Here is a 24,667-nt window from a genome sequence, read left to right on the forward strand (position 1 = left end):
GCCGTTCGGCGTGACTCTCCATGGGACGCATCTGTTGGGCTCGTGGGTCCCTACCCTAGCAGGTTCGGCGCATCGTGCGAGGTGCCATAATGATTCTTCCTGTGGAAGTCGAGGAGGTGGTTCGTTTCTCCACTTACCCTCTTTATTGCGCGACACGACAGCGGCGTGTCTCTCCCCACGCTTCCTCTGTATTCACGAGCAAGAGAAAAAGGGTAAAAGCACGGAGAGAGGGAGAGAGGGAGAGAGAGGAAAAGGAGAGACGTAGAAAGAGCGCACCTCCCAGCTCCTATCTCCCATCACCAGCGAGCCCCAGTGCCCTCCTATCATCCTCGAGCTTCTGCCCCTCCGTCATCATATCATTCTGGGGACCTTCCAACGTGACTCCTGTGCACATGAGGGGCCTTGTGGCGAAAGGGCTGTTGTGCCACCTCATGGAGGCGATCGAGTGGATTTTGCCCGAGGGTGAGCGGGAGCCCAAGCCTCCGTCGGGGTATGTGGTGTCGTTCGCCTGCTTCTATGAGTGGGGGTTCGCCTCGCCTCCGCATGCCTTCTTTCAGGGTCTGCTTCATCACTACGACCTGGAGTTGCAGCATCTGGATCCGAACGGGATTCAGCATATTGCTGCCTTCATCGCGCTTTGCGAAGGCTTCCTCGGCGCTCCTCCCTTTTTCCAACTCTTCCGGTATTTATTCTCTTTTTCTGTCTTCAAGGCGAAGTTAGGAGGCGTCCTCACGCCTGTTCCGATCGGGTGCGCAAGCATCCGCCTCCGCAGAGGGAACGGCCCCAGTTTTCGAGCCGATGAATATATGCCCATGGCCTTGACTAAGGAGGATGGGAAATGGCACGCGACCTGGTTCTACATCAAAAACTATGAGGACGCTCCCCTCCCTCTGTTCACCAACAGAATCCATGCAGAGAAGCCGCGCATCTGGGGTTACGACCCCGAGAAGAAGGAGGAGAGGTTGGCGGATTACATCGCCGCCATCCATTTCCTGAAGCGGCGGGGCCTGACCAGCAGGGGCGTGGTTGGTGCCTATCATTCGAGGCGGGTTGCGCCGATCATGGCGCGAGCTCTTGCTTTGGACGAGATGGTGCCTGACGCGGCGCCCGAGTTGATCGCGGGGGCAATTCTGGCACTTGAGCCGCTCAGTGATTCGGAGATTCAACAGCGGATCACGGAGGCTTTCCCTGACCCGGTTCCGGTGTATCCCGACCCGAACCACCCCGTGATGCGTCTGATGGAAGGATTCGTCCCGCTGGTGAGAATGCCCTACCTTCTGATTTTCTTGTGCTCATCTCTCTGTTTCGGCATTCTTGCTGACGTTAAGCTTCTCTTCTTTCCTCGCGCCCAGGACGGATATTACTTCCGCCGCTCTCGAGCTCCGTTGCCCGAAGATGCGGTCCAGCGGGTGCTGAATCGCTCCGCCGCCGAGAGGAGGAAGGGGAAGAAAGACGCCCGGGCGCAATGGCACGTCGACTAGCAAAAACGCCGGGCCGACCGGGCAAAACACAGAGCCGCCAGCGAAGATACCGATAGCGGGGCCAAATCCTCGGAGGAACCTATTTGGAGTGACAAGGATGGCGGCGACGATGATGATGGGGGTGAGAGCATGGACTAGGAGTTCTTGTCGCGGGACGAGGAGGGTGAAGACGGCGCCGAATGTTCGGGGACACCTGGTAATGAGGCAACGACGGACGTCCCCTCATTGTCGCGTGACATGGCGACGCAGACACCTCCGAGCACTGTGGGGACGAATGTCCTCTTCTCACTACTGGGGAGTTCCGGTGGGTCTGCCGTTGTTGTGGAGGAGAGGCGATCGCCTCCCCCTTCTGTGGCGGTGACTGCGTTAATCTCGGAGACCATTACGACAGGTGCGCGAGTTCCCTCCGTGGAAGCACGCGGGGCCGCCTCCCAGTTGGCGTCGATCGGCGTCCCTGTAGACTCCAGGGAGCTGCACGACCAAGTTCCTCCGGTTGGGGTGCTGGGGAAACGCCGCAACGGAGCCGGATCCCCGTCGGCGGAAACCCTTCGTAAGAGGCCCCGCCCAACCATGACGCGGTGAGTGATTCGCGATTTCACCTGTCTTATGATTTCTTTGATTTACTTTGTCGTCGATTCCGTTTGTTGTCAGCCTGTTGGGCAGGCTCGATCCGCTGTCGCTGATGCCTCAGAAGATAGTGAGGGTGGAGCGGCAGCAGGCCCAGGTGGACGCGTCCTTGGCGGGCACGCCATCGGCGTACATCGCGTCGTCGGAATCGACGGCGTATGAGGCGCCGCAACACGCGGCCGCCGCCGCCGTGGAGGTTGATGCGACGGCCGGAGGCGTGGTGACCGCGTCGAGCGGAGGGGCGGCCTCCGTCGGAATGGCCCCGTACACTTGGTTATCGCGGACGGAGGAGGCCCCTCCCGCCGACACGCCGAGCGCGCCGCGGTCCACTATGGCGACGTTCCCAGACGCGGGGAGCATGGTGTCGAGCCCACTTAGCGCTCCCGCGACCGCCCATGGGCCGCCTCCACCGGGGCAGGCAGCGGCTTCCCAACACCGCGGCGCAAGGAGTTCGTCAGCCGAGCTGCCGTCTAGGTCGAGCTACCGCCTCGTGGGTTCGTCCTTAGTGCGGGGGGCTATCACCGCGCGGACCTCAGCCGATGGAGGGCTCGCTCGGGGCGCAGTCACGCTCGCCATTGCCCAATCGCGTGAGCTCTGCAGATAGCTACGCGAGACCGTGGCCCCTGCTCTCCTAGTACTTCTCCTCGTGTGTCCCAAATTCATGTTGCCGTTGCTCACAGGCTCGCGACCTGGAGTACGACGTCGCAGGTGATCGCCGTGCGTCGGTCCCTCGACGACGCGAACGCCCAAGCGCGGGCAGACGTGGAGGAGGCAGAACGGCTTCGAGGCTAACTGCAATCGGTTGCAGAGGCCTGCGACGCCGCGGTGTAGGAACGCGACGTGGCCAAGCACGAACACGAGGTCGCGGTCCAGGAACGCGACGCTGTAGTCCGGGTTCTCGACGCCACCGTCAAGTCCGCCGAAGATGCGACGCGAGAGCATGATGCAGCGCGTGGGGAGCTCCAAGGTAAGACTCTTACCTTGCTCCCTTTGTTCAAGTAGGGATTCGGTCTTGGGGATCCGAGCCCTGTTTGGTGCACTTGCTGCCCTTCACAGGTGCCCGTGACGAGGCGACCAAGCTGCGCCAAGGGCTCGCCGAAGCTGAGAATCTGAGGAAGAAAACCGAGGCGGTGTCGGTGGCCGAAACGGAATGGCTCCGCACCGCCATCGACAGCCTGAATGGCACGGTAGGGCAGTGTTGGGGACACCACCTTCGGGCTGGTCGCCGAAGGTGCGCGCAGACAAGATGTCAGGAACAATGAAACCGATGTCAAGAGCAAGCACGGAGATGGCCCGTCTTCGTGGATCTTCGGGTCGGAAGACGAAGACATGCGAAGACCGGACGACACAAGCGTCGTGACGAGGAGTAATCAGTGGGCCCCATGGTCTTCGTCAATCAGGACGAAGAGGGCCGCCTGGAGTTGTGGGCCCTTCTGAGCTGTACCGCACCCATGTTGTGATATGGAAATCACATGTACGTCCGGGAATATTCCGGGTATATGACCGTTGTAAGGGTGTAAAAGAGTAATTGTACATTGGAGGCGTTCATTGATGTAATGTTCATTGATGGGACACATTGAATAGAGAGAGAGAGAATATTACTACTTGAATTGGGTGCTTGTCCCTTGCTGTTGTAGTGTCCGTCCGTCCCGGAGACACTCTCCACCAACAGTTTGGCGCCCACCCGTCGGTTCGATACACCATATGACGGCGACGAAGAAGAGAGGAACCACCGGAGCCACTTCGGAGGACACGACGACGATGACGATGACAACACCCTCGCAGGGCGAAGCAGCAGCAACACAGGTGAACGGGACTAGCAGCGACGATGTCTCCGTCGACGTCCTTGCAGATGGCCAGCTTGAAGTCAACCTTCTGGACCTCGGCGTCTCAGCAGCAGGTCTTGGAAGTAGAACCTTCGGAACCATAAATGACGACAAAAGCGAAGGGGAAGCAGACCATGCTCACCGAAGCAGAACATCAAGAGCAGTACAACAAGTTGAGGGAGGAGGAGCTTCACTGCAAGGTGATGCAGGAGAAGCTCCGTGCCCAGCGGCTGCAGCTCGAGAAATTGCAGGCACCTCCACCACCACCACCGCAGAAAGAGATGATCGGGGTCAACCCGCGGCAACAAGAACCACCAAGGTTCCGCCCAAAGCTCGTGCTGGTCGAAGAGATCTCTGACCACTCTGAGTCAGACGCCGAAGAGCATTACCGAAGAAGGCATCAAAGAATATCACCATTGTCCGAAGAGCTAGAGGAGGTGCAGTGGCCTCATCGCCTCAACCCAGCAATATTGCCGCAATTCGATGGGGAGTCAGACCCCGAAGAGTTCCTCCTCAAATACAAAGCCACCATAGAAGCATCAGGAGGAGGCACCGCGTGTAAAGCGAAGGCGCTCGTCCTCGCATTGAAGGGCTTGGCGCAGCGTTGGTATGCAAACATCCCACCAGGAACCATCCTGTCTTGGAAGCAGCTTCGCCTCGAGTTATGTGCAAGTTTCCGCGCCGTGAGGCCGACGAAGTCACATCTTACGATTTTCACGATCTATGGCAAGGAAGCATGACCTTGCAAGAATATCTTCAGAGTGTCATGAAGCTTCGCGCAAGAGCACCAAGTGTTGCCGACAAGAGCATCATCGATTCGGTGGTGAAGGGGATCAGCCTGGGACCATGCGGAGAGTACATATCCCGGCGCAAGCCGAAGACAGTCACGAAGCTGTTCGAGATAATGCAAGAATATTGCATATCCGACCGTGCGAAGAGGAGAAGGCTCGAGGAGAAGAACGAGCAGAAGAAGTCGCGAAGCAGCGAGAGGTCCCATTCAAAACCATGGCATGCTGACGAGCCGAAGCAGAAAAGAACAGTGAACAACGTGTCCGAAGAAGACCCCCCCCCCGAGAGCACAGACACCATCATAGGGGAAAAGGCGAGAGGGACCGCCACGAAGAAAGATCCAACCGCGATGATCGTCACTATCGCGAAGAACGACACAACAAAGGCCGAAGAGACAGCGGCGGTCGAAGAGAGAAAATTCCATTCTATTTCTTCCATGGGAAGGACAAAGGCCATTGGACAAATGAATGCCCCTTCGCCATTGAAAGAAAAGAAGAGTTTGACCGGCAGAATTCCCAGCCAGCAAAGCCAGTCAATCATACCTCGCAGTTGCCACCTCAGTCTTCGGCGACGGCAACCACTTGGGCTCCTACGCCAAATTGGTCGGTGTCATACCCGGTCTTCAACTACAATCCGCTACCGTATACGTCACCTTCGCAACAATCAGTACTGATGCTACCACCTCCGCACTATAGTCAGACATGGTCGAGGAGCTCCACGCCACATTCTTACGACCCGACAACTTTACCCCCACCTCCGAAGCTCGAACCGGGGCAGATACCAGAAAGAGAAAGCGAGGGACCCTCCGGCAGCAGGGTCAACATCATCAATACCATCTCCGGAGGATCCAACGAACCAGTACATGAGACGAAGAAGCAACGCAAAGAATACTTTAGAACCGTTTCCCACGTCAGTGAGGGCAGATGCTTCCGAACAACTTGGTCGCATGTCCCAATATCTTTCACGCAGACAGACCTTCGGCTGCAGCACTACCCACATAATGACCCCCTCGTCATAACGGCAAACATCGGCAAGAACTCAGTGCACTTCGCAGGGAATGATGTAGGGAGAATCTTGGTGGACAATGGGAGCTCCGCAGATATCCTCGTGTGGCAGTGCTTCGTCAAAATGGGGTTCACAGAAATAGCGCTGAAGAAGTCACAGTATCCGCTCATTGTCTACGGAGGAAAGAGAATCGAAGCTCTTGGAAAGATAGAGCTCAATGTCACATTCGGCGAAGGTGCAGCGCAGAGAACCGAAGCAATAACCTTCGATATGGTCAACATTAATGTAACACCCTAATTTAAATTTCAGTATTTAATAATAAATTTAATGGGCTTTATATAATTTTCTAAGGTTTCATATGCTTAGCCTTGCATTTTAATTAATTTTCTTTCACAAGTAATTAAAATTTATTTTAGGTTTAACTTGTTTGTGCATTCGTGCTGGTGCATAAGTTTTATTTGGTTGAGTGCTTAGGGTTCGAATTCAAATTTCATTTGAATTCAAATTAATTTGAGTTGGTTTGAAAAAAAGAAGAAAAGAGAAAGGAAAGGAAAACCAGAGAAATAGGATAACCCAATCCAGCCCAGCAGCCAGCAGCCGCTCGGCCCAAACCGCTCCCGCTCTCCTTTCCTTCCGCTCGCGGCCCGGTTTTCCGGCCCAGCTAAGCAGCCCAACATGCATAGCCTCAGCCCAGCCCGTTCTTTCCCACACGCGGCCGCTCCCTCCGTTTCCCCGGCGCAGCCCAGCACGCGCCCTCTCCTGTCGCTGACCGAGTGACCCCACCGGTCATCCCCCTCCTCCCGTCTTCCTCGCGCGCAACGGCCGCGCCCGTCACCCCGCGATCTCCGCCGGGATCACGCTCGGGCTCACACGCCGAGATCCCCGGCGCCCTCCTTTAAAAGCACCCCCGCGGCCCCATGCACCCCATCACCCATTCTAGCACCGCCCCAAACCCTAGCTCCGCCGCGCAGAACCTCTGCGTCGCCGCGGATTGGCCGCACCACAACCCCATAGCCACCTCCGGCCACCGCAGCAACTCCGCCTCAACCCCAGGAAACTTCCCAAGCCGGCCACGCTCCAATTCAGTGCCTGCACGCACCTGGATTGCACCAGACCCGCCGCCGCAGGTAATCAGAATTCCGGGCAATTGCTCGCCACCGTTGCTCCTCCAGCCATCCAGACCCCCGTAGCTCCATCGCAGGACCACCACGCGTCGACTCGAGGGGATCCGAAGCCCGGAGCGCCCCTGTACCGCCCTGTCTGCGAGCGCAGCACTAAGCTCCACCGCCCGTCCTCGACGTCAGTGACCTTGCGCTGCAACTCCACGTGATCCCAACCCTCGGTAAGCACCAGAGCCGCCCCCTTGTCCTTTTGCGCTAGGTTAGCATGACCGTAGAGGCCGGAACGGCGTTCGCCGTCGCTCCGCCGCCGCGCAGCCATAGTCTGCTGTGGCAGACCTCCTACGGCACAGCCCAGCCACGCGCGGATTCTGTTTTGGCTTGCCTTAGCACCGCGCACGCGCACAGCCCCTGTTTGCACCCATTCCGAGCCTGAGCAGCGCGAATGCTCGCACGCCGGCGATGCCCAGCTGCACAGACCCGCCTCCACCATGGCGCGCGCAGCCCAGAGCCTTGCCGAGACCCGCTTCAGGCCCAGGTGGATCACGCGTGTTGCGCTGATTTTCCCTGACCCAATCCCCGCTCGAATCCCAGCCCGGAGCACCGAGTTCAGCGCACTCCGGCGACGTGCCGCCGCGGAGATGGTCACCGGCGACAACGCTGACACCGCCCGCGCGCCCAATCGTCCTGAGCCATCCGATCCAGATCCGATGGCCCAGATTAGAAGATACCCCTTCGGCCTGGCTGTTTTGCTAAAGAGCCCCTGAAGTTTCTGGAAATCAACCCGCCGTCCTTTCCAGTTCAAAAGTAATTCCATATAAGCCCTATTTTTAGCATTTAGGCCCCTGCGTTTTCCAGAAACAGAAGCCGCCGTCCACCCCTAGCAGTTTTACGCGCTAACCCCTGCAGCTATGATTTAATTATGTTTTAGTCCCTGGTTTTTGCGCAGAAACCCCTGGAAACTCTATTTTTCTTACAGTTTAGCCCCTAGATCTTGTTTTAAGCCTAGATTTCGCGTTCTAGCTCCGTTTTAGGTATTCTTTATATCCACGCGATCGTTGTAACACGTAGAATAGTCTTAGCTTAGTTTTGTTTGCTATTTTTATGTTTTTTTGTACTGTTTCTTAGTGTTTGCTATTTTTTGCATGTATGTGTATGTGCTGGACTTGTTTTGGCGTTACGATCGTGAGTAGACGTTGATCCTTCGGAGGAGTACCAGTACCCGTAGCAGCCACCGTCTTCACATTAGTTTGAGTAGCAGGAGAACTTTGAGGAAGGCAAGTATAACATGAACATTCCTATCACTTTTAAATACAATTTCATACTGCATTTTAATACTGTATGCCTATAAGCACTTTCCTAGCCACTTTATATCCTTTATATATATCCCTTGGGTTGCATTTTGGTTAGTTGTGCTAGGTGCCGCGCCATAACACACTTGGTCCTTTTTAATTAATTTCTTAATATTCTTATGCAACTTAATTCTGGAGCCGACCCTCTGTGGTTTGTGCATCCTTAAAATATGTTTTGTTAGAAACTTGGTTTAGGGGGCCAGCACGGTGCTTAGTGCTTGGTTGGCCACTCTCCATAAGGACCGGTTCATAGAGCGATAACCTGGGACAACAGCGCTACCACAAGACTGGAATGGGACGGTCTTGGCTTACTAATTAGGTCATTTTGGTTCGGGAGTAACTTACCGACGGGGCAAGAGGCGGGTGAGCTTCAATGGTCCCTGCGCTGTGAGGCTTGGTCTGTGTTATCTTGTACCCCCTCGAGGTGGGCCCCATCATTGCGGAGCCTGAATCCTTAGCGGTTACACCTTACCAACGTGGTCCTTTGTAACGGCCTCGTAGTGAGTTTGCTAGTCATCTCACCTACGGAAGTGTGATGAACAACTAGCGTAGTTCACGACTTGTGGGTAAAGATGTGCAACCTCTGTAGAGTGTAAAACTGGTATACTAGCCGTGCTCACGGTTATGAGCGGCCCAGATCCTCCTTTTGATTAGTGGGGTTATCTTCCTTTGATTAGGGGGGTTCCCCGGGTGGTTTGGTTTGGTTCTCAGTAGTTCATAATTAATTCTGATTAATTACTATGTAACTGGGGTATGGTAATTCATCAACTTGTAGTAAATAGCTTTAATAAAATTTTGCCAAGATTAAAAGCTAATGCAGTTAAGTCAGCCAACCTTAGAGCCTCATAGTTTGTGTTATACTTGTTGAGTACAAGTTGTGTACTCACTCTTGCCTACTCTACTCTTTTCCTCTTGTTCTTTTTTGGGGATACCTCACTGTTGCTCAGTTCCCGGCGACGCGGAGTTCACCTGGAGCTACCACGAGTACGAGGACTTCTAGGCAGTCATCTCCCAGTCGACGTCCCTGTGGCGCCCAGCTTCCGAGAGTTCCGTACCTGTTTTACGCTTCCGCATATTTGTATCAGACATTTTGTCATTTATGTAATAAATAACATTCGTACTCGCTTTATTATATCTCTTTACGTGATATGTGCTGTGATATACTGTTCATTCTGTTGTATATACGTGTGACTTGATCCTGGCACGTATATGATTGTTCGGTTTATGTCCTTTTGTAAACCGGGTGTTACAATTAACTACCCCTACAACGCCATCTTCGGCCGCAACACCTTGGTCAAATTCGCAGCAGTAATCCATCAGTCGTACCTAAGCATGAAGCTGCCTACGGCCGGAGGAATTGTCACAGTCTTCGGCAACCAGGAAGAAGCAAGAAGGTGCGAAGACAACGCATCAACCGCAAACAAGAATGTCCTTGTCATTGAAACCCCAAATGAGGACAATGAGGCAACAAACAGCGAAGAGCCATAGAAGTCAGGGGGGTATCCCCAGCGGAACACACGAAGAAGGTGCCATTGTGCGAAGATGTGCCCGACCGAATGGTGATCATCGGAAAAGGGCTCGAAGCAGCCGAAGAAGCCAGGCTTATACAATTTCTCTGCAACAATCAAGATGTGTTTGCTTGGTCCTCTTCGGATCTGCGAGGGGTCAGTCGAGAAGTCATCGAGCATGAGCTCAGGGTGAACCCGAAGGCGAAACCAGTAAAGCAGGGCCAAAGAACAATGTCCGAAGAAAGGCAGAAAGCGGCTCAGGCCGAAGTACAAAAATTGCTGGACGCGGGCGTCATCCGCGAAGTCTAGTATCTGGAGTGGCTAGCAAATGTTGTTATGGTGCCGAATAAGAACGGGAAGTGGCGAATGTGCATTGACTTCACAATCTTAAACAAGGCGTGCCCGAAGGACGAATACCCACTACCAAGAATTGACACCTTGGTTGACGCAGCAGCTTGCTTGGAGATGCTCAGTATGTTGGACTGTTTCTCAGGTTATCACCAGATATTCATGAACAAGGCATACGAAGAGAAGACCAGTTTCACCACCCCCTTTGGGACATACTGCTACGTGAGAATGCCTGAGGGCCTTCGCAATGCCGGATGCACCTTCAACAGAATTATCAAAAAAGTATTGGGGGATCAATTGGGGAGAAACATCTCCGCATACGTCGATGACGTGGTTGTAAGAAGCAAAAAGAAGGAGGATCATATCCAAGATCTTCGCGAAACATTTGTGAATCTTCGTCGCCATGGCCTCAAGTTGAACCCGGAGAAATGTGTCTTCGGCGTGTGAAGAGGCAAACTATTGGGCTGCATGATCACCGAAAGGGGAATCGAGGCAAACCTAGAGAAGATCGAAGCCATTAGGCGGATGAAGCCGCTTACCACAAGAAAGGGGGTGCAGAAGTTAACAGGCAGGTTGGCTTCGCTGAACAGATTCATCTCGAAGTCAGCAGAGAAGTGCCTCCCATTTTTCAAGGCGCTGAAAGGCTCTGGCAACTTAGAATGGGGCGAAGAGTAGGCGAAGGCCTTCGAAGACCTCAAGTAGTACATTGATAAATTGGTAGTCATGTCCAGCCGTTCGGAGAAGGAGTTGCTGTTATACATCTCCACATCAGGTGCAGCCGTAAGTGCTGCTCTTGTCGAAGAGCGCACGATCGAAGGGGCATTGACACAGGTGCCTATATACTTCGTTTCCGAAGCCCTAAATGGGTCAAAATTGCTATACTCAGAAATGGAGAAAATGGCATATGCGGTGGTCATGGCAGCACGCAAGCTTCGTTACTACTTCCAAAGCCACAAAATCAAGGTCTGAACCTCTTTCCCACTTCGGGACATGTTTGAAAACAGAGAAGCCTCCGGCAGGATAGGCAAATGGGCTACGCAATTAGCCGAGCACACCATTGACTTCGTATCTAGATCAGCAATCAAGTCACAGGTCTTGGCAGACTTCATCGCAGACTGGACCCAAGTCGCACCTTCGCAAGAGCAGCCGAAGATAGAAGCAATATGGCAACTTGAGTGTGATGGGGCTTACCAGAGAGATGGAGCAGGAGCTTCAGCAGTCCTGACAGCACCTTCGGGTACGCAACTGAAGTACGCAGTCAGACTTGACTTCCATGAGTGCACCAACAATGTCGCAGAATACGAAGGCCTTCTCTTGGGTCTTCGCAAAGCAAGAGCGCTGGGCGCATGAAGGTTAACGATCAGGTCTGATTCAGAGTTGATCACAGGCCAAATAAACAAGTCAAACAGGGCTCTCAAGCCAGAATTCGTCAATTGTATCGCCAGATGTCTTCTTCAAAACATTAAAGCAGGCCTCCGTCAATTGTGCCGAAGAACCAGCCAAATTCGTCAACGCCATAACCAGCGAAGACTGGAGGGCCGCCATAATGGCCTATCTTTGCGGACACTTCGTCGCGGAGGATGAGAAGGAAGTGAAGAGAATGGCACTTCGGGCCAGGAATTACAGAATCATAGGCAAAGAGTTATACCGAGGGGGAGTCTGCGCACCACTCCTAAAGTGCATCTCACGTGAAGAGGGCAAACAACTGCTTGAAGAGATACAAGCAGTGATGTGTTCTTCGCACATCGCAACGAGGGCCCTGGTTGGCAAGGCTTTCCGCGAAGGATTTTATTGGCCATCGGCTGTGGCGGATGCTCACGATGTGGTTCGCACATGACCAAATTGCCAAAGGCACGCCCCATACAGCAAATTCCCACCCGACGAGGTGCAGCTACTGCCTCCGGTATGGCCCCTCGCACGATGGGGCATCGATATTGTTGGACCACTGCCTACAGCTCCAGGAAACTACAAGTACACTGCTGTGGCGGTAGAGTACTTCTCCAAATAGGTTGAGGCCAAGGCACTCAGGGATATCACAGCAGGAGCCCTACAAAAATTCTTTTGGCAGAACATCGTCTGTCGCTTCGGGGTCCCGAAGGAGGTTACAGTGGACAATGGCAAGCAGTTTGACTGCACAACTTTCCGGGAGTTCACCACTCAACTTGGCACCAACTTATGCTTTGCTTCGGTCTACCACCCACAGTCCAACGGCGCGGTGGAAAGGGCCAACGGCATCATCTTCGCAGGCATCAAGAAAAACATCACTGAGTGGCTGAAAGTGAAATGGGCAGATGAGCTGCCGCGGGTCATATGGTCTCATAACAAAACAGAGTCCAGGACCACGAGGTTCACCCCTTTCAAGCTTCTATATGGTGAAGAAGCCGTAACACCCGAGGAAATCAAACTCAAATCCGGGAGAACAGCCGAAGGGGCAGAAAACATTGAAGAAGACATCAAGCCCTCAATTGACACAATCGAAGCTAGCAAGATACAAGCAGCAATAAACTTGGGAAAATATCAAGAGGAAACATCAAAGAGGGTGACTTGGTGCTTTGAAGAATACCGAAGGCCAAGCAAAAGGGCAAGATGCACAGCAAGTGCGAAGGCCCATTTATCATCGCATCTATGGCAAGGCCAGAGGCCTGCAGGCTCCGCATGCTAGAAGGCACCAAAGACCCTTATTCATGGAACAAGGACATCCTACAGAAGTACTACGTGTAGGAAATGTGTAAAAGCCACCGGAGGAAAATAACCGAAGGGGCTTGTAGGGCAAATTCTTTTTCTTTTTGCATCTTTCCTTTTTCTCATGTGTAAATCCGCACAATGTACCAAAGGGCCCGTACTCTTTTCCTCACGGGGGAAGCTTTCGAGTGTCCACTCGGGCGCCGAAGGTGTGAGGTTTTTAACGAGGCGGAACCCTATGTAACCCCTTGTGAAATATAAACAAGCCCCCTCCACAAAAGAGTCGAAGGAACAGGCATGCTGCAAAGGCGCCGAAGCATCTATCCCTCTTCATCAAAGCGAAGAGGGGAGTCATCGGCGCGAAGTACAAGCCATAACACTTGAAAGAAGTAAGCACAAGGCGCAACCCCGATTAAGGGCTTCGCTCCTCTTAGCTTCACTTCCGAACAAATTAACAAAATCCCGTCGCATGAAAGCGAAGGGTGGAAAGTCCTGTCGAGCAAAAGCCGAAGGCTAGGCACGAACCTCTCCTGCTAAAGAGCCGAAGGTCCCCTAACAAAATCCTGTAGCATGAAAGCGAAGGGTGGAAAGTCCTGTCGCGTGAAAGCCGAAGGCTAGGCGCGAACCTCTCCGGCTAAAGAGCCGAAGGTCCCCTAACAAAATCCCATTGCATGAAAGCGAAGGGTGGAAAGTCCTGTCGCGCGAAAGCCGAAGGCTAGGCGCGAACCTCTCCGGCTAAAGAGCCGAAGGTCCCCTAACAAAATCCTGTCACATGAAAGCGAAGGGTGGAAAGTCCTGTCGCGTGAAAGCTGAAGGCTAGGCACGAACCTCTCTGGCAAAAGAGCCGAAGAACCCAGTGCAAGTCCTCGCGAGCAAATCCGAAGGCAAAGGCGTGCATAATTAAAACAAGAGGCCGGAGGGGCTAAAACACGTTTCACAGTCATCATCCCCGCCAGTCAAGCAAAGGGGGGGGTGGCGCTTCACAAAACAAGAAACACACACGACGCCAGTGAAGATGAACGAACAAAAAGGCGTTTGTAACCTCGCCCGCGCAAAGGGGGGGTGGCGCCTCGCAGAATATATTTGTGCACAGTCGAAGGATAAACGCCAAAAAATTACATAATTTATTACACACAAAGTACATGTTTATTACACCGCGAAGATACACTTCGCGCAAAGGCACAAAGAAATAAATTACATAGTTACATCCGAGGCCTCTTCCTCGAAGACTAGGCGGTCCACCTCAGATATGATTTCCCGGACCGCCACATCTATTATTCCTTTGACTGCCCGTCGAAGAAATGCTTCGAAGTCGTCCCCTAAAACCGAGGGCAACACAAATTAACTAGAGCTCTCGTCAAAGATGCCTTTGCGTCGGTACATAAATTCATGAGGCGATAGGGGCTCTTCGTCCACCGGCTCCGGCTTCGGCTCACGGAGACCGGCGGGAGCACTATACGGCCTGTCAGTATCGAGAATCCATTTTATTTCGCGATGAAGTGCACGGTCAGCAAGGATCTTCGCGTGTTTTTCGAGATCACGCTGAAATTCGAAAAAAAACGCTTCGTATCGGCGTTCTGAAGATCGTAAACGCGCTCCCTATCTGCCCAAAATTCTTCAAATGAAACCAAAGGGTAACGAATATGGAACTTCGCCTAGGACGCACCAGCAACATAGAAATTCCCTCGCTTCAGCTGGCGAGGCAGCACGCCTTCGGCCACCTGCACAGGGGCCAACGCAGAGTCCTGCTCAGGCACCGAAGGTGTTAGTTTCCAAAAAAATCATAATTACAACACAAAAGTGGACTATCACACGACCACGGCCCTCACACCTCGCCAGCTGCAGGGCGAGAAGAGCCCCCCGTGGCTTGGTCTTCGGCCGTCGGGGCTCGGTCGGTGGCCCCACGACCGCCGCAGGCATTTTCTCCATCGCCGCCAGCATCGCTAGAAGGAGGCGCAGCGCCTCCGCCGGCGCGGTCACCACCACCTTCAGCATCAGCAGTTGGAGCTTCAGCAAGGATGGGCTCCGCAACAACGCCGGCTTTGGCTTGCAGCTAAAAAACACAAATTCTCACAGATGTTAAGATGCACTTCAGGGCAAAGAAAAGGCGCATCAAAAAGAAGACGAAATTACCTGGGCCTTCATTCATTTAACTTCGCGATGCACGATCGCGCGACCTTCGCCCTTGAAGAAGTGGTCCATGAAATTTTTGGTAATGTTCTTCGCAAGAGAGGGTAACGCCTCCGGGCGAACTGCATCTTCTCCGGGCCAGGGAAAACCTTCGTCGCGAAGGCAACGGAGCTGGACCTTCGTCACTGTGCTGGCACTGGCAGCTTCGGAAGGGAACAAGCTGTACACTGCTGCACTTAGCGTGCGAACGGCGACAACAACGCTTATATCCTCGTTGAAATGAGCCCCAGCGTCCAGCATAGCAATACATGCTCGGAGCCACTTGAAGAAGTCATCCACCCCAACGGTGTCCCCCGAAGATACATCGGGAGCATCAAGCCCGTACTTCTTCAGGATGTCCGGAAGCTCTTTCTGAAGTATGGTCTATTGGAAATATGCCCTAGAGGCAAGCATATTTCCTTGTATTCATGGTTAATAAAGTGTACCTTGAATATTCATGGATGACAACTTGTATTGATTAATGCTTATGTGAAGTATTTGTGAAACTCTATACTTGTATGAATATTCTAAAATGTTCCTAGTCGGAGTTCATGTGAGGACACACATGAATATTAGACTAGCACATGTATTAGTTGATTGACTACGTGTAACACCCGGTTTATAAAAGAACATAAACCGAGCAATCATATACGTGCCAGGATCAAGTCACACGTATATACAACAGAATGAACAGTATATCACAGCACATATCACGAATAAGACATAATAAAGCGAATACGAATGTTATTTATTACAATAATGACAAAAATGTCTGATACAGCGGAAGCGAAGTACAAAAATACGATAAAGCTCTCCGAAGCTGAAGCAGGGCGCCACAGGGACGTCGACTGGGAGACGAACACCTAGAAGTCCTCGTAGTCCTGGTAGCGCTGGACGAACTCCCTCGTGTCGGCAGGAACTGAGCAGCAGTAGCGTAGCCAAGAGGAAAACGTAGAGAAGAGGCAAGAGTGAGTACACAACTTGTACTCAACAAGTATAACACAAACTATGAGGCTCTAAGGTTGGCTGACTCAACTGCATTAGCTTTTAAGTGTTGGCAAGATTTTATTAAAGCTATTCACTACGAGTTGATGAATTACCATTAACCCAGTTACATAGTAATTAATCAGGATTAATTATGATACTACTGAGAACCAAACCAAAACCAAGCCACCAAGGTAACCCCGAGAAGCACCTCCCTCGTCGGAAGGAGATAACTTCACTAATCAAAAGGAGGATCTGGGCCGCTCATAACCGTGAGCACGGCTAGTATACCAGTTTTACACTCTGCAGAGGTTGCACATCTTTACCCACAAGTCGTGAGCTACGCCAGTTGTTCATCACACTTCCTTAGGTGAGATGGCCAGCGACTCACTACGAGGCCTTTAAAAAGAATCTCGTTGGTAAGGCGTAACCGCGAGAGTTAGGTCGGCGACGATGGGGCCCACCTCCGGGGGTACAAGCACAGGAGCGCAATCCAAGCACAGACCAAGCCGGAGGAGCAGGGACCATTGAAGCTTACTACTCTTGCCCCGCAGGTAAGTTACTCCAAACCAAAAAGATCTAATTATTACGCCAAGTCTATCCCATTCTAGCCTTGTGGTAGCGCTGTTGTCCCAGGTTGTCGCTCTATGAACCGGTCCTTATGGAGAGTGGCCAACCAAGCACTAAGCACCGTGCTGGCCCCCTAAACCATGTTTCTAAAAAAAACATCTTTTAACGAGAAGTGAGCCACTCAAGCCACACAGAGTGCCACTCTCAGAATTAAATTCAAGTAAACCATTAATCAATTTAATTAAAAAGGACCAGAGTGTGTTATAGCGCAGCAACCTAGCACAACTAACCAAGATGCAACCCAAAGGATATCTATAAAGGATATAAAGTGGCTAGGAAAGTCCTTATAGGCATACAGTATTAAATGCAGTATGAAAATGTATTTAAAAGTGATGGGTTGTTCATGTTATACTTGCCTTCCTCGTACTGCTCTGGCTGCTGCTCAAACTGCTCCGAAGACGGCTGCTCCGGGTACTGGTACTGGGGCTCCTCAGATGGATCAACGTCTACTCACGAACACATGGCCAAAACAATGCACAAAATAAGCATACAGGCAAACATTAACAAAAACTAAGAAACAGTACATCAATACATAAAAACAGCACACTAAACTACTCTAATACTGTTCTACGCGTTACAACGATCGCGTGGATATAAAGAACGCTAAAAACGGAGCTAAAACGCGTATTCTAGGCTAAAAACCAGGTTCAGGGGCTTGTTTGTAAGAAAACTGAAGTTTCAGGGGCTTTTCTACAAAACTAGGGACTGAAACGTAATTACTGGGTAGATCTAAGGTCTAACTCGCAAAAACTACCTGTCTGGACTGCGGGTACAAAAACCAGGAATGCCAGGGGCCTAAAAGCTAAAAAAACTGGGCCTGGTTAGAAATATTTTTGAGCAGGCTAGGACGGCGGGTTTATTTCAAGCAAGCTGGGGGGCTCTTTAGCAAAAGAACCGGCTAAAGCGGTATCTTCGCATCTCGGTCGTTGGATCGCGATCGGAGGGTTCTGGGCGAAGGGGTATGTTTGATCTAATCCTGGGCGTGGGTTCTGGATCGGACGGCTCAGGCGTTTTGGGGCGTGGCCGGCGGCGGAACGCGCCGGAGTTCTCTGCTCCGCGGCGGCGCGCGGCTGGGAGCTCGCCGGAGCTCGCCTAACTGGCGTTCCCGGGCTCGAAGACGAGCAGGTCTTGGCCAGGGAGGATCTACGCACCACGCGTAATCCACCTGTGGCATCGGCGGGGCTAGGGAAAGGCTAGGAGGCATGGATACAGCGGCGATGGCGGTTCTGCAGGTCGTGGCCGCCGGTGAGCGGCGTTCCGCACGCCAAGGTGGCCTATGTGTCCTATTTACCAGCGCAAAAGAAGGGGCGGGTCTAGGTGATGCTCACCGAGGGCCTGTGTCGAGTAGGGAGGATCTGCAGGGGGCCCGGCGTCGCGGACTGGCGGCGAGTCGCGGCGGTGCTCGGGGAGGTCGCTGCAGAGGAGAGATCCGGGCTTCTGGGCTCCACTGACCGGCGCGCGGTGAGGCTGCGAAGAGATTGCGAGGCTCAGGGCGGCCGGAGTACTAAAGGAACCGAGAGAATTCGATGGCGGCCCTACTCACCGGCGATGGAGTGCGGCGTGACTTCGGGTCGCCGCAGGGGCCTAGGCCGAGGAAGGAGAGCTCGGGGAGCCTCCTGGGACTCGGGCGGAGCTAGTGCACGGCTCCGGGGGGGGGGGGGGGGGGGGGGGGCTCGGCGGTGCGGAGCGTCGTGGCCACGCGGAGCAGGGGAGCGGCGCAGGGCGGAGCGGCGCAGGCGAGGCAAGCTCGGGTTACGGCGGCCGTGGCTGAGCGAGATGGCAGGCGCGGAGGGCCGCAGGGGCTATTTGTAAGGCGGCGGGGAGATCTGGGCGTGCGCGCCCGCGGTTGGAAGGCCGGCGAGATCTCAGGCGAGTATCGCGGGCGGGCGTTGCGGGAGGAGGGAGAAGAAACTGGCGTGTGGGGCCACGGCGTCAGCGGCAGCGGGCGCTTGCGGGTGTTGCGGAGTCAGGCGCCGACAGGTGGGCCCGGGGGCGCGGTGCGCGTTGCGCTGGCTGGCGAGCGGGGGCGGGCCGTGCGTGGGGTGGAGCCGGGCTGCGAGGCTGGGCCAAGGGAGAGAGGGGGGCCTGGGCCGTGGGGTGGGAGCGGGCCCAGAGTGAGAAGAGGGAGGTGCGGGCTGAGGGAGTGGGCCGAGCGCGGGCCGAGGGGGGCCTGGTGGGCTGACTGTGCTGGGTTTGGTTTCACTTCTTCTTTTTCTTCCTCTATTTCCTATTTCTATTTCCAACTCAAACTCAAGCCAAATGAATTCAAATTTGAATTTGAATTCACTCTAGCACTCAAACAAATAAAGCAATGCTCCAGCATGATGCAACAACGAAATTTAACCTAAGATAAAATTTTAATTATTTAAGGAACAAAAATTGGATTAAATGCAAGACTAGCACAAAAATCCTTAGAAAAATTAAATAAACCAATTAAATTTATTATAAATTGCTGAAATTTGAATTAGGGTGTTACAAATCCTACCCCCTTACAGGAATCTCGTCCCGAGATTCTGGGCTGGCTAGCAAAGAGATCCGGGTATGTCTCCATCAACTTCTCTTCCTTCTTCTGACAAGTTTTCCGGAAAGACATCCGGGCATTCAGCTACGCGAATATCATCCGTGGGTCTAGCCTCCATCTGATGAAGAAAACCATAAGGCTCTGTAGCACTGACTGTCACCTCTTGGCCATCAGATGCTGACAAGTGAACTGTCCGCTGAGCATAATCAATACGGACTCCCCATCTGGTAAGGGTCTCCATGCCCAAAATCACATCTATCTCTGAGGAATCAATGACGATCAAACCAGTGCAGAATTCTGCCCTCCTTATAACAATTCTAACTCTGGAGCATATAGAGCATGTGTGTATCTGGCCCCCAGGTGAAGTAACTATCATAGCTGTCCTCATACAAGAAATTGGTATACGATGCTGCTCGGCAAATGACTTGGAAATGAAAGAATGGGTAGCACCGGTATCGAAAAGCACCATAGCTGGATAAGAGTTGACCATGAATGTACCAATAACCACATTAGGAGCCTCAGCAGCTGACTTGGCCGTCACGTGGTTCACCTTCCCCTGTCGTGGGGCCCTGGGTTGAGCTGGGCGTCCTTGCTGTCCTGCCTGCCATGGATTCTGAGGTGCTGGACAACTTTTGGCATAATGACCTTTTTGCCCACATTTGTAGCACATGCGGTGGCGGTGAATGGCGCTACTTCGTTGACCTCCCTGTGAACTTATCTTCACATCTTGCATTATTTCTGCTGCTTGCTCTTTGGACTCCTTGCGACCGCGTGGCTGGATCACATTCATAGTGATAGTCAACCCATCAACATAATCATAGAGTGCTTGGTTCCTGACCTGTGTATCTCTAGAGCACTCAGGATCATTTCTCTTCTGGATAGTCTGTAGCTCATCGACCGATGGACCGTCGAAGAAAAGGGAATCCTCTGTCAGCTGCTCTTGATGAGACCTCTTTCTCTTCGTACCGGAGAACAACCTCTGGTTCCTCCTAATTGTAGCTTCATCTTCGGTCGCACGAGCTTGACGACAAGGAACGCCATAGAATTGACAACACAGGCAAGCTTTCTCACCATCACCCACTGCATGGACTCCAAGGTCTTTTTGTTCTGTCGACATCTGAGCTGGGATAAAAGGAAACACAGATGGGTAAGGTCAAGGAAGAGAGAAAAACTCCATTATTTAAGGTTCTATCCTATTTAGATAACACTGCTCAGGCATTACTGCTGATAACTCCAGATAAATGTCACATAAATCCGGGAACTAGGAACTAGAGCATAACTCTTCGGTTTCGTCTGAGAGATTCTCAATTTCTCTTGTACTATGTGTAGGACGGGGTGTCACATCCCTACCCCCTTACAGAAACCGACGTCCTCGTCGGTGGAGCTCTGGATATCACCTCCTCTTCACACTACACTTCTTTCTCAACAAGCAAGACAGGAGCCCAAGGCAGGATAAGGCAGAGGGGATAGACTGGATGGTTTTACCCCCAACGGTCTAACTCGTTTTATTATTTAATTAACTTTACTTAATACTGATTTTCATTAAACAAATTTAACTACTAAACTATGCAATCAACCAAAAACCCAAATCAAACATGTAGCATAATAACAAGCAGACAATTTTCACGACTTAGCCGAGTTTAGCAAAAGACTCGACTAACACAACGCGTCGCAGAACGTGCTATGGTATTATTATAAAAGGATCACCTAGTTTATACTCATGGTGGTCAGATGACTGATTCAGGCCAAATCTACGAAAACTATTCTCCAGAGAGAGAAATCAAGGCAAGAAGGGTAAAAGTCATAGAATTCAAGGGGTATAATAGTATAATAGTTTCAGCAGACAAGGATTGGAGAGAAGAAGTCCTAAAACTCGACCCGTTCTATCTAGGCTTCGTCCTACAGTCGATATGGCTCTGATACCACTCTGTAACACCCGGTTTATAAAAGAACATAAACCGAGCAATCATATACGTGCCAGGATCAAGTCACACGTATATACAACAGAATGAACAGTATATCACAGCACATATCACGAATAAGACATAATAAAGCGAATACGAATGTTATTTATTACAATAATGACAAAAATGTCTGATACAGCGGAAGCGAAGTACAAAAATACGATAAAGCTCTCCGAAGCTGAAGCAGGGCGCCACAGGGACGTCGACTGGGAGACGAACACCTAGAAGTCCTCGTAGTCCTGGTAGCGCTGGACGAACTCCCTCGTGTCGGCAGGAACTGAGCAGCAGTAGCGTAGCCAAGAGGAAAACGTAGAGAAGAGGCAAGAGTGAGTACACAACTTGTACTCAACAAGTATAACACAAACTATGAGGCTCTAAGGTTGGCTGACTCAACTGCATTAGCTTTTAAGTGTTGGCAAGATTTTATTAAAGCTATTCACTACGAGTTGATGAATTACCATTAACCCAGTTACATAGTAATTAATCAGGATTAATTATGATACTACTGAGAACCAAACCAAAACCAAGCCACCAAGGTAACCCCGAGAAGCACCTCCCTCGTCGGAAGGAGATAACTTCACTAATCAAAAGGAGGATCTGGGCCGCTCATAACCGTGAGCACGGCTAGTATACCAGTTTTACACTCTGCAGAGGTTGCACATCTTTACCCACAAGTCGTGAGCTACGCCAGTTGTTCATCACACTTCCTTAGGTGAGATGGCCAGCGACTCACTACGAGGCCTTTAAAAAGAATCTCGTTGGTAAGGCGTAACCGCGAGAGTTAGGTCGGCGACGATGGGGCCCACCTCCGGGGGTACAAGCACAGGAGCGCAATCCAAGCACAGACCAAGCCGGAGGAGCAGGGACCATTGAAGCTTACTACTCTTGCCCCGCAGGTAAGTTACTCCAAACCAAAAAGATCTAATTATTACGCCAAGTCTATCCCATTCTAGCCTTGTGGTAGCGCTGTTGTCCCAGGTTGTCGCTCTATGAACCGGTCCTTATGGAGAGTGGCCAACCAAGCACTAAGCACCGTGCTGGCCCCCTAAACCATGTTTCTAAAAAAAACATCTTTTAACGAGAAGTGAGCCACTCAAGCCACACAGAGTGCCACTCTCAGAATTAAATTCAAGTAAACCATTAATCAATTTAATTAAAAAGGACCAGAGTGTGTTATAGCGCAGCAACCTAGCACAACTAACCAAGATGCAACCCAAAGGATATCTATAAAGGATATAAAGTGGCTAGGAAAGTCCTTATAGGCATACAGTATTAAATGCAGTATGAAAATGTATTTAAAAGTGATGGGTTGTTCATGTTATACTTGCCTTCCTCGTACTGCTCTAGCTGCTGCTCAAACTGCTCCGAAGACGGCTGCTCCGGGTACTGGTACTGGGGCTCCTCAGATGGATCAACGTCTACTCACGAACACATGGCCAAAACAATGCACAAAATAAGCATACAGGCAAACATTAACAAAAACTAAGAAACAGTACATCAATACATAAAAACAGCACACTAAACTACTCTAATACTGTTCTACGCGTTACAACGATCGCGTGGATATAAAGAACGCTAAAAACGGAGCTAAAACGCGTATTCTAGGCTAAAAACCAGGTTCAGGGGCTTGTTTGTAAGAAAACTGAAGTTTCAGGGGCTTTTCTACAAAAACTAGGGACTGAAACGTAATTACTGGGTAGATCTAAGGTCTAACTCGCAAAAACTACCTGTCTGGACTGCGGGTACAAAAACCAGGAATGCCAGGGGCCTAAAAGCTAAAAAAACTGGGCCTGGTTAGAAATATTTTTGAGCAGGCTAGGACGGCGGGTTTATTTCAAGCAAGCTGGGGGGCTCTTTAGCAAAAGAACCGGCTAAAGCGGTATCTTCGCATCTCGGTCGTTGGATCGCGATCGGAGGGTTCTGGGCGAAGGGGTATGTTTGATCTAATCCTGGGCGTGGGTTCTGGATCGGACGGCTCAGGCGTTTTGGGGCGTGGCCGGCGGCGGAACGCGCCGGAGTTCTCTGCTCCGCGGCGGCGCGCGGCTGGGAGCTCGCCGGAGCTCGCCTAACTGGCGTTCCCGGGCTCGAAGACGAGCAGGTCTTGGCCAGGGAGGATCTACGCACCACGCGTAATCCACCTGTGGCATCGGCGGGGCTAGGGAAAGGCTAGGAGGCATGGATACAGCGGCGATGGCGGTTCTGCAGGTCGTGGCCGCCGGTGAGCGGCGTTCCGCACGCCAAGGTGGCCTATGTGTCCTATTTACCAGCGCAAAAGAAGGGGCGGGTCTAGGTGATGCTCACCGAGGGCCTGTGTCGAGTAGGGAGGATCTGCAGGGGGCCCGGCGTCGCGGACTGGCGGCGAGTCGCGGCGGTGCTCGGGGAGGTCGCTGCAGAGGAGAGATCCGGGCTTCTGGGCTCCACTGACCGGCGCGCGGTGAGGCTGCGAAGAGATTGCGAGGCTCAGGGCGGCCGGAGTACTAAAGGAACCGAGAGAATTCGATGGCGGCCCTACTCACCGGCGATGGAGTGCGGCGTGACTTCGGGTCGCCGCAGGGGCCTAGGCCGAGGAAGGAGAGCTCGGGGAGCCTCCTGGGACTCGGGCGGAGCTAGTGCACGGCTCCGGGGGGGGCTCGGCGGTGCGGAGCGTCGTGGCCACGCGGAGCAGGGGAGCGGCGCAGGGCGGAGCGGCGCAGGCGAGGCAAGCTCGGGTTACGGCGGCCGTGGCTGAGCGAGATGGCAGGCGCGGAGGGCCGCAGGGGCTATTTGTAAGGCGGCGGGGAGATCTGGGCGTGCGCGCCCGCGGTTGGAAGGCCGGCGAGATCTCAGGCGAGTATCGCGGGCGGGCGTTGCGGGAGGAGGGAGAAGAAACTGGCGTGTGGGGCCACGGCGTCAGCGGCAGCGGGCGCTTGCGGGTGTTGCGGAGTCAGGCGCCGACAGGTGGGCCCGGGGGCGCGGTGCGCGTTGCGCTGGCTGGCGAGCGGGGGCGGGCCGTGCGTGGGGTGGAGCCGGGCTGCGAGGCTGGGCCAAGGGAGAGAGGGGGGCCTGGGCCGTGGGGTGGGAGCGGGCCCAGAGTGAGAAGAGGGAGGTGCGGGCTGAGGGAGTGGGCCGAGCGCGGGCCGAGGGGGGCCTGGTGGGCTGACTGTGCTGGGTTTGGTTTCACTTCTTCTTTTTCTTCCTCTATTTCCTATTTCTATTTCCAACTCAAACTCAAGCCAAATGAATTCAAATTTGAATTTGAATTCACTCTAGCACTCAAACAAATAAAGCAATGCTCCAGCATGATGCAACAACGAAATTTAACCTAAGATAAAATTTTAATTATTTAAGGAACAAAAATTGGATTAAATGCAAGACTAGCACAAAAATCCTTAGAAAAATTAAATAAACCAATTAAATTTATTATAAATTGCTGAAATTTGAATTAGGGTGTTACAAATCCTACCCCCTTACAGGAATCTCGTCCCGAGATTCTGGGCTGGCTAGCAAAGAGATCCGGGTATGTCTCCATCAACTTCTCTTCCTTCTTCTGACAAGTTTTCCGGAAAGACATCCGGGCATTCAGCTACGCGAATATCATCCGTGGGTCTAGCCTCCATCTGATGAAGAAAACCATAAGGCTCTGTAGCACTGACTGTCACCTCTTGGCCATCAGATGCTGACAAG

At 52.4% G+C, this 24,667-nt stretch overlaps 1 protein-coding gene across 2 annotated transcripts; it reads left to right on the plus strand.

The window, feature by feature from the left end:
- Positions 1 to 267: 267 nt before the first annotated feature.
- Positions 268 to 3,712, plus strand: LOC120677347. 2 transcript variants are annotated; one of them, XR_005676278.1, is made up of 3 exons: positions 268 to 1,259; positions 1,353 to 3,075; positions 3,165 to 3,712. XR_005676278.1 is itself a non-coding variant. In XM_039958498.1 (2 exons), exons 1-2 carry the CDS (start codon positions 393 to 395, stop codon positions 1,479 to 1,481), a joined length of 996 nt encoding a protein of 331 aa, XP_039814432.1. In that variant the 5' UTR covers positions 268 to 392; the 3' UTR covers positions 1,482 to 3,712. The 2 variants fall into 2 exon arrangements, 1 of the variants encoding a protein (XP_039814432.1); XM_039958498.1 differs by having other exon boundaries at positions 1,353 to 3,712.
- The last annotated feature ends 20,955 nt before the right edge of the window (positions 3,713 to 24,667 follow it).

Source organism: Panicum virgatum, chromosome 6N, assembly GCF_016808335.1.
Source record: "Panicum virgatum strain AP13 chromosome 6N, P.virgatum_v5, whole genome shotgun sequence".
Classification (NCBI taxonomy): domain Eukaryota; kingdom Viridiplantae; phylum Streptophyta; class Magnoliopsida; order Poales; family Poaceae; genus Panicum; species Panicum virgatum.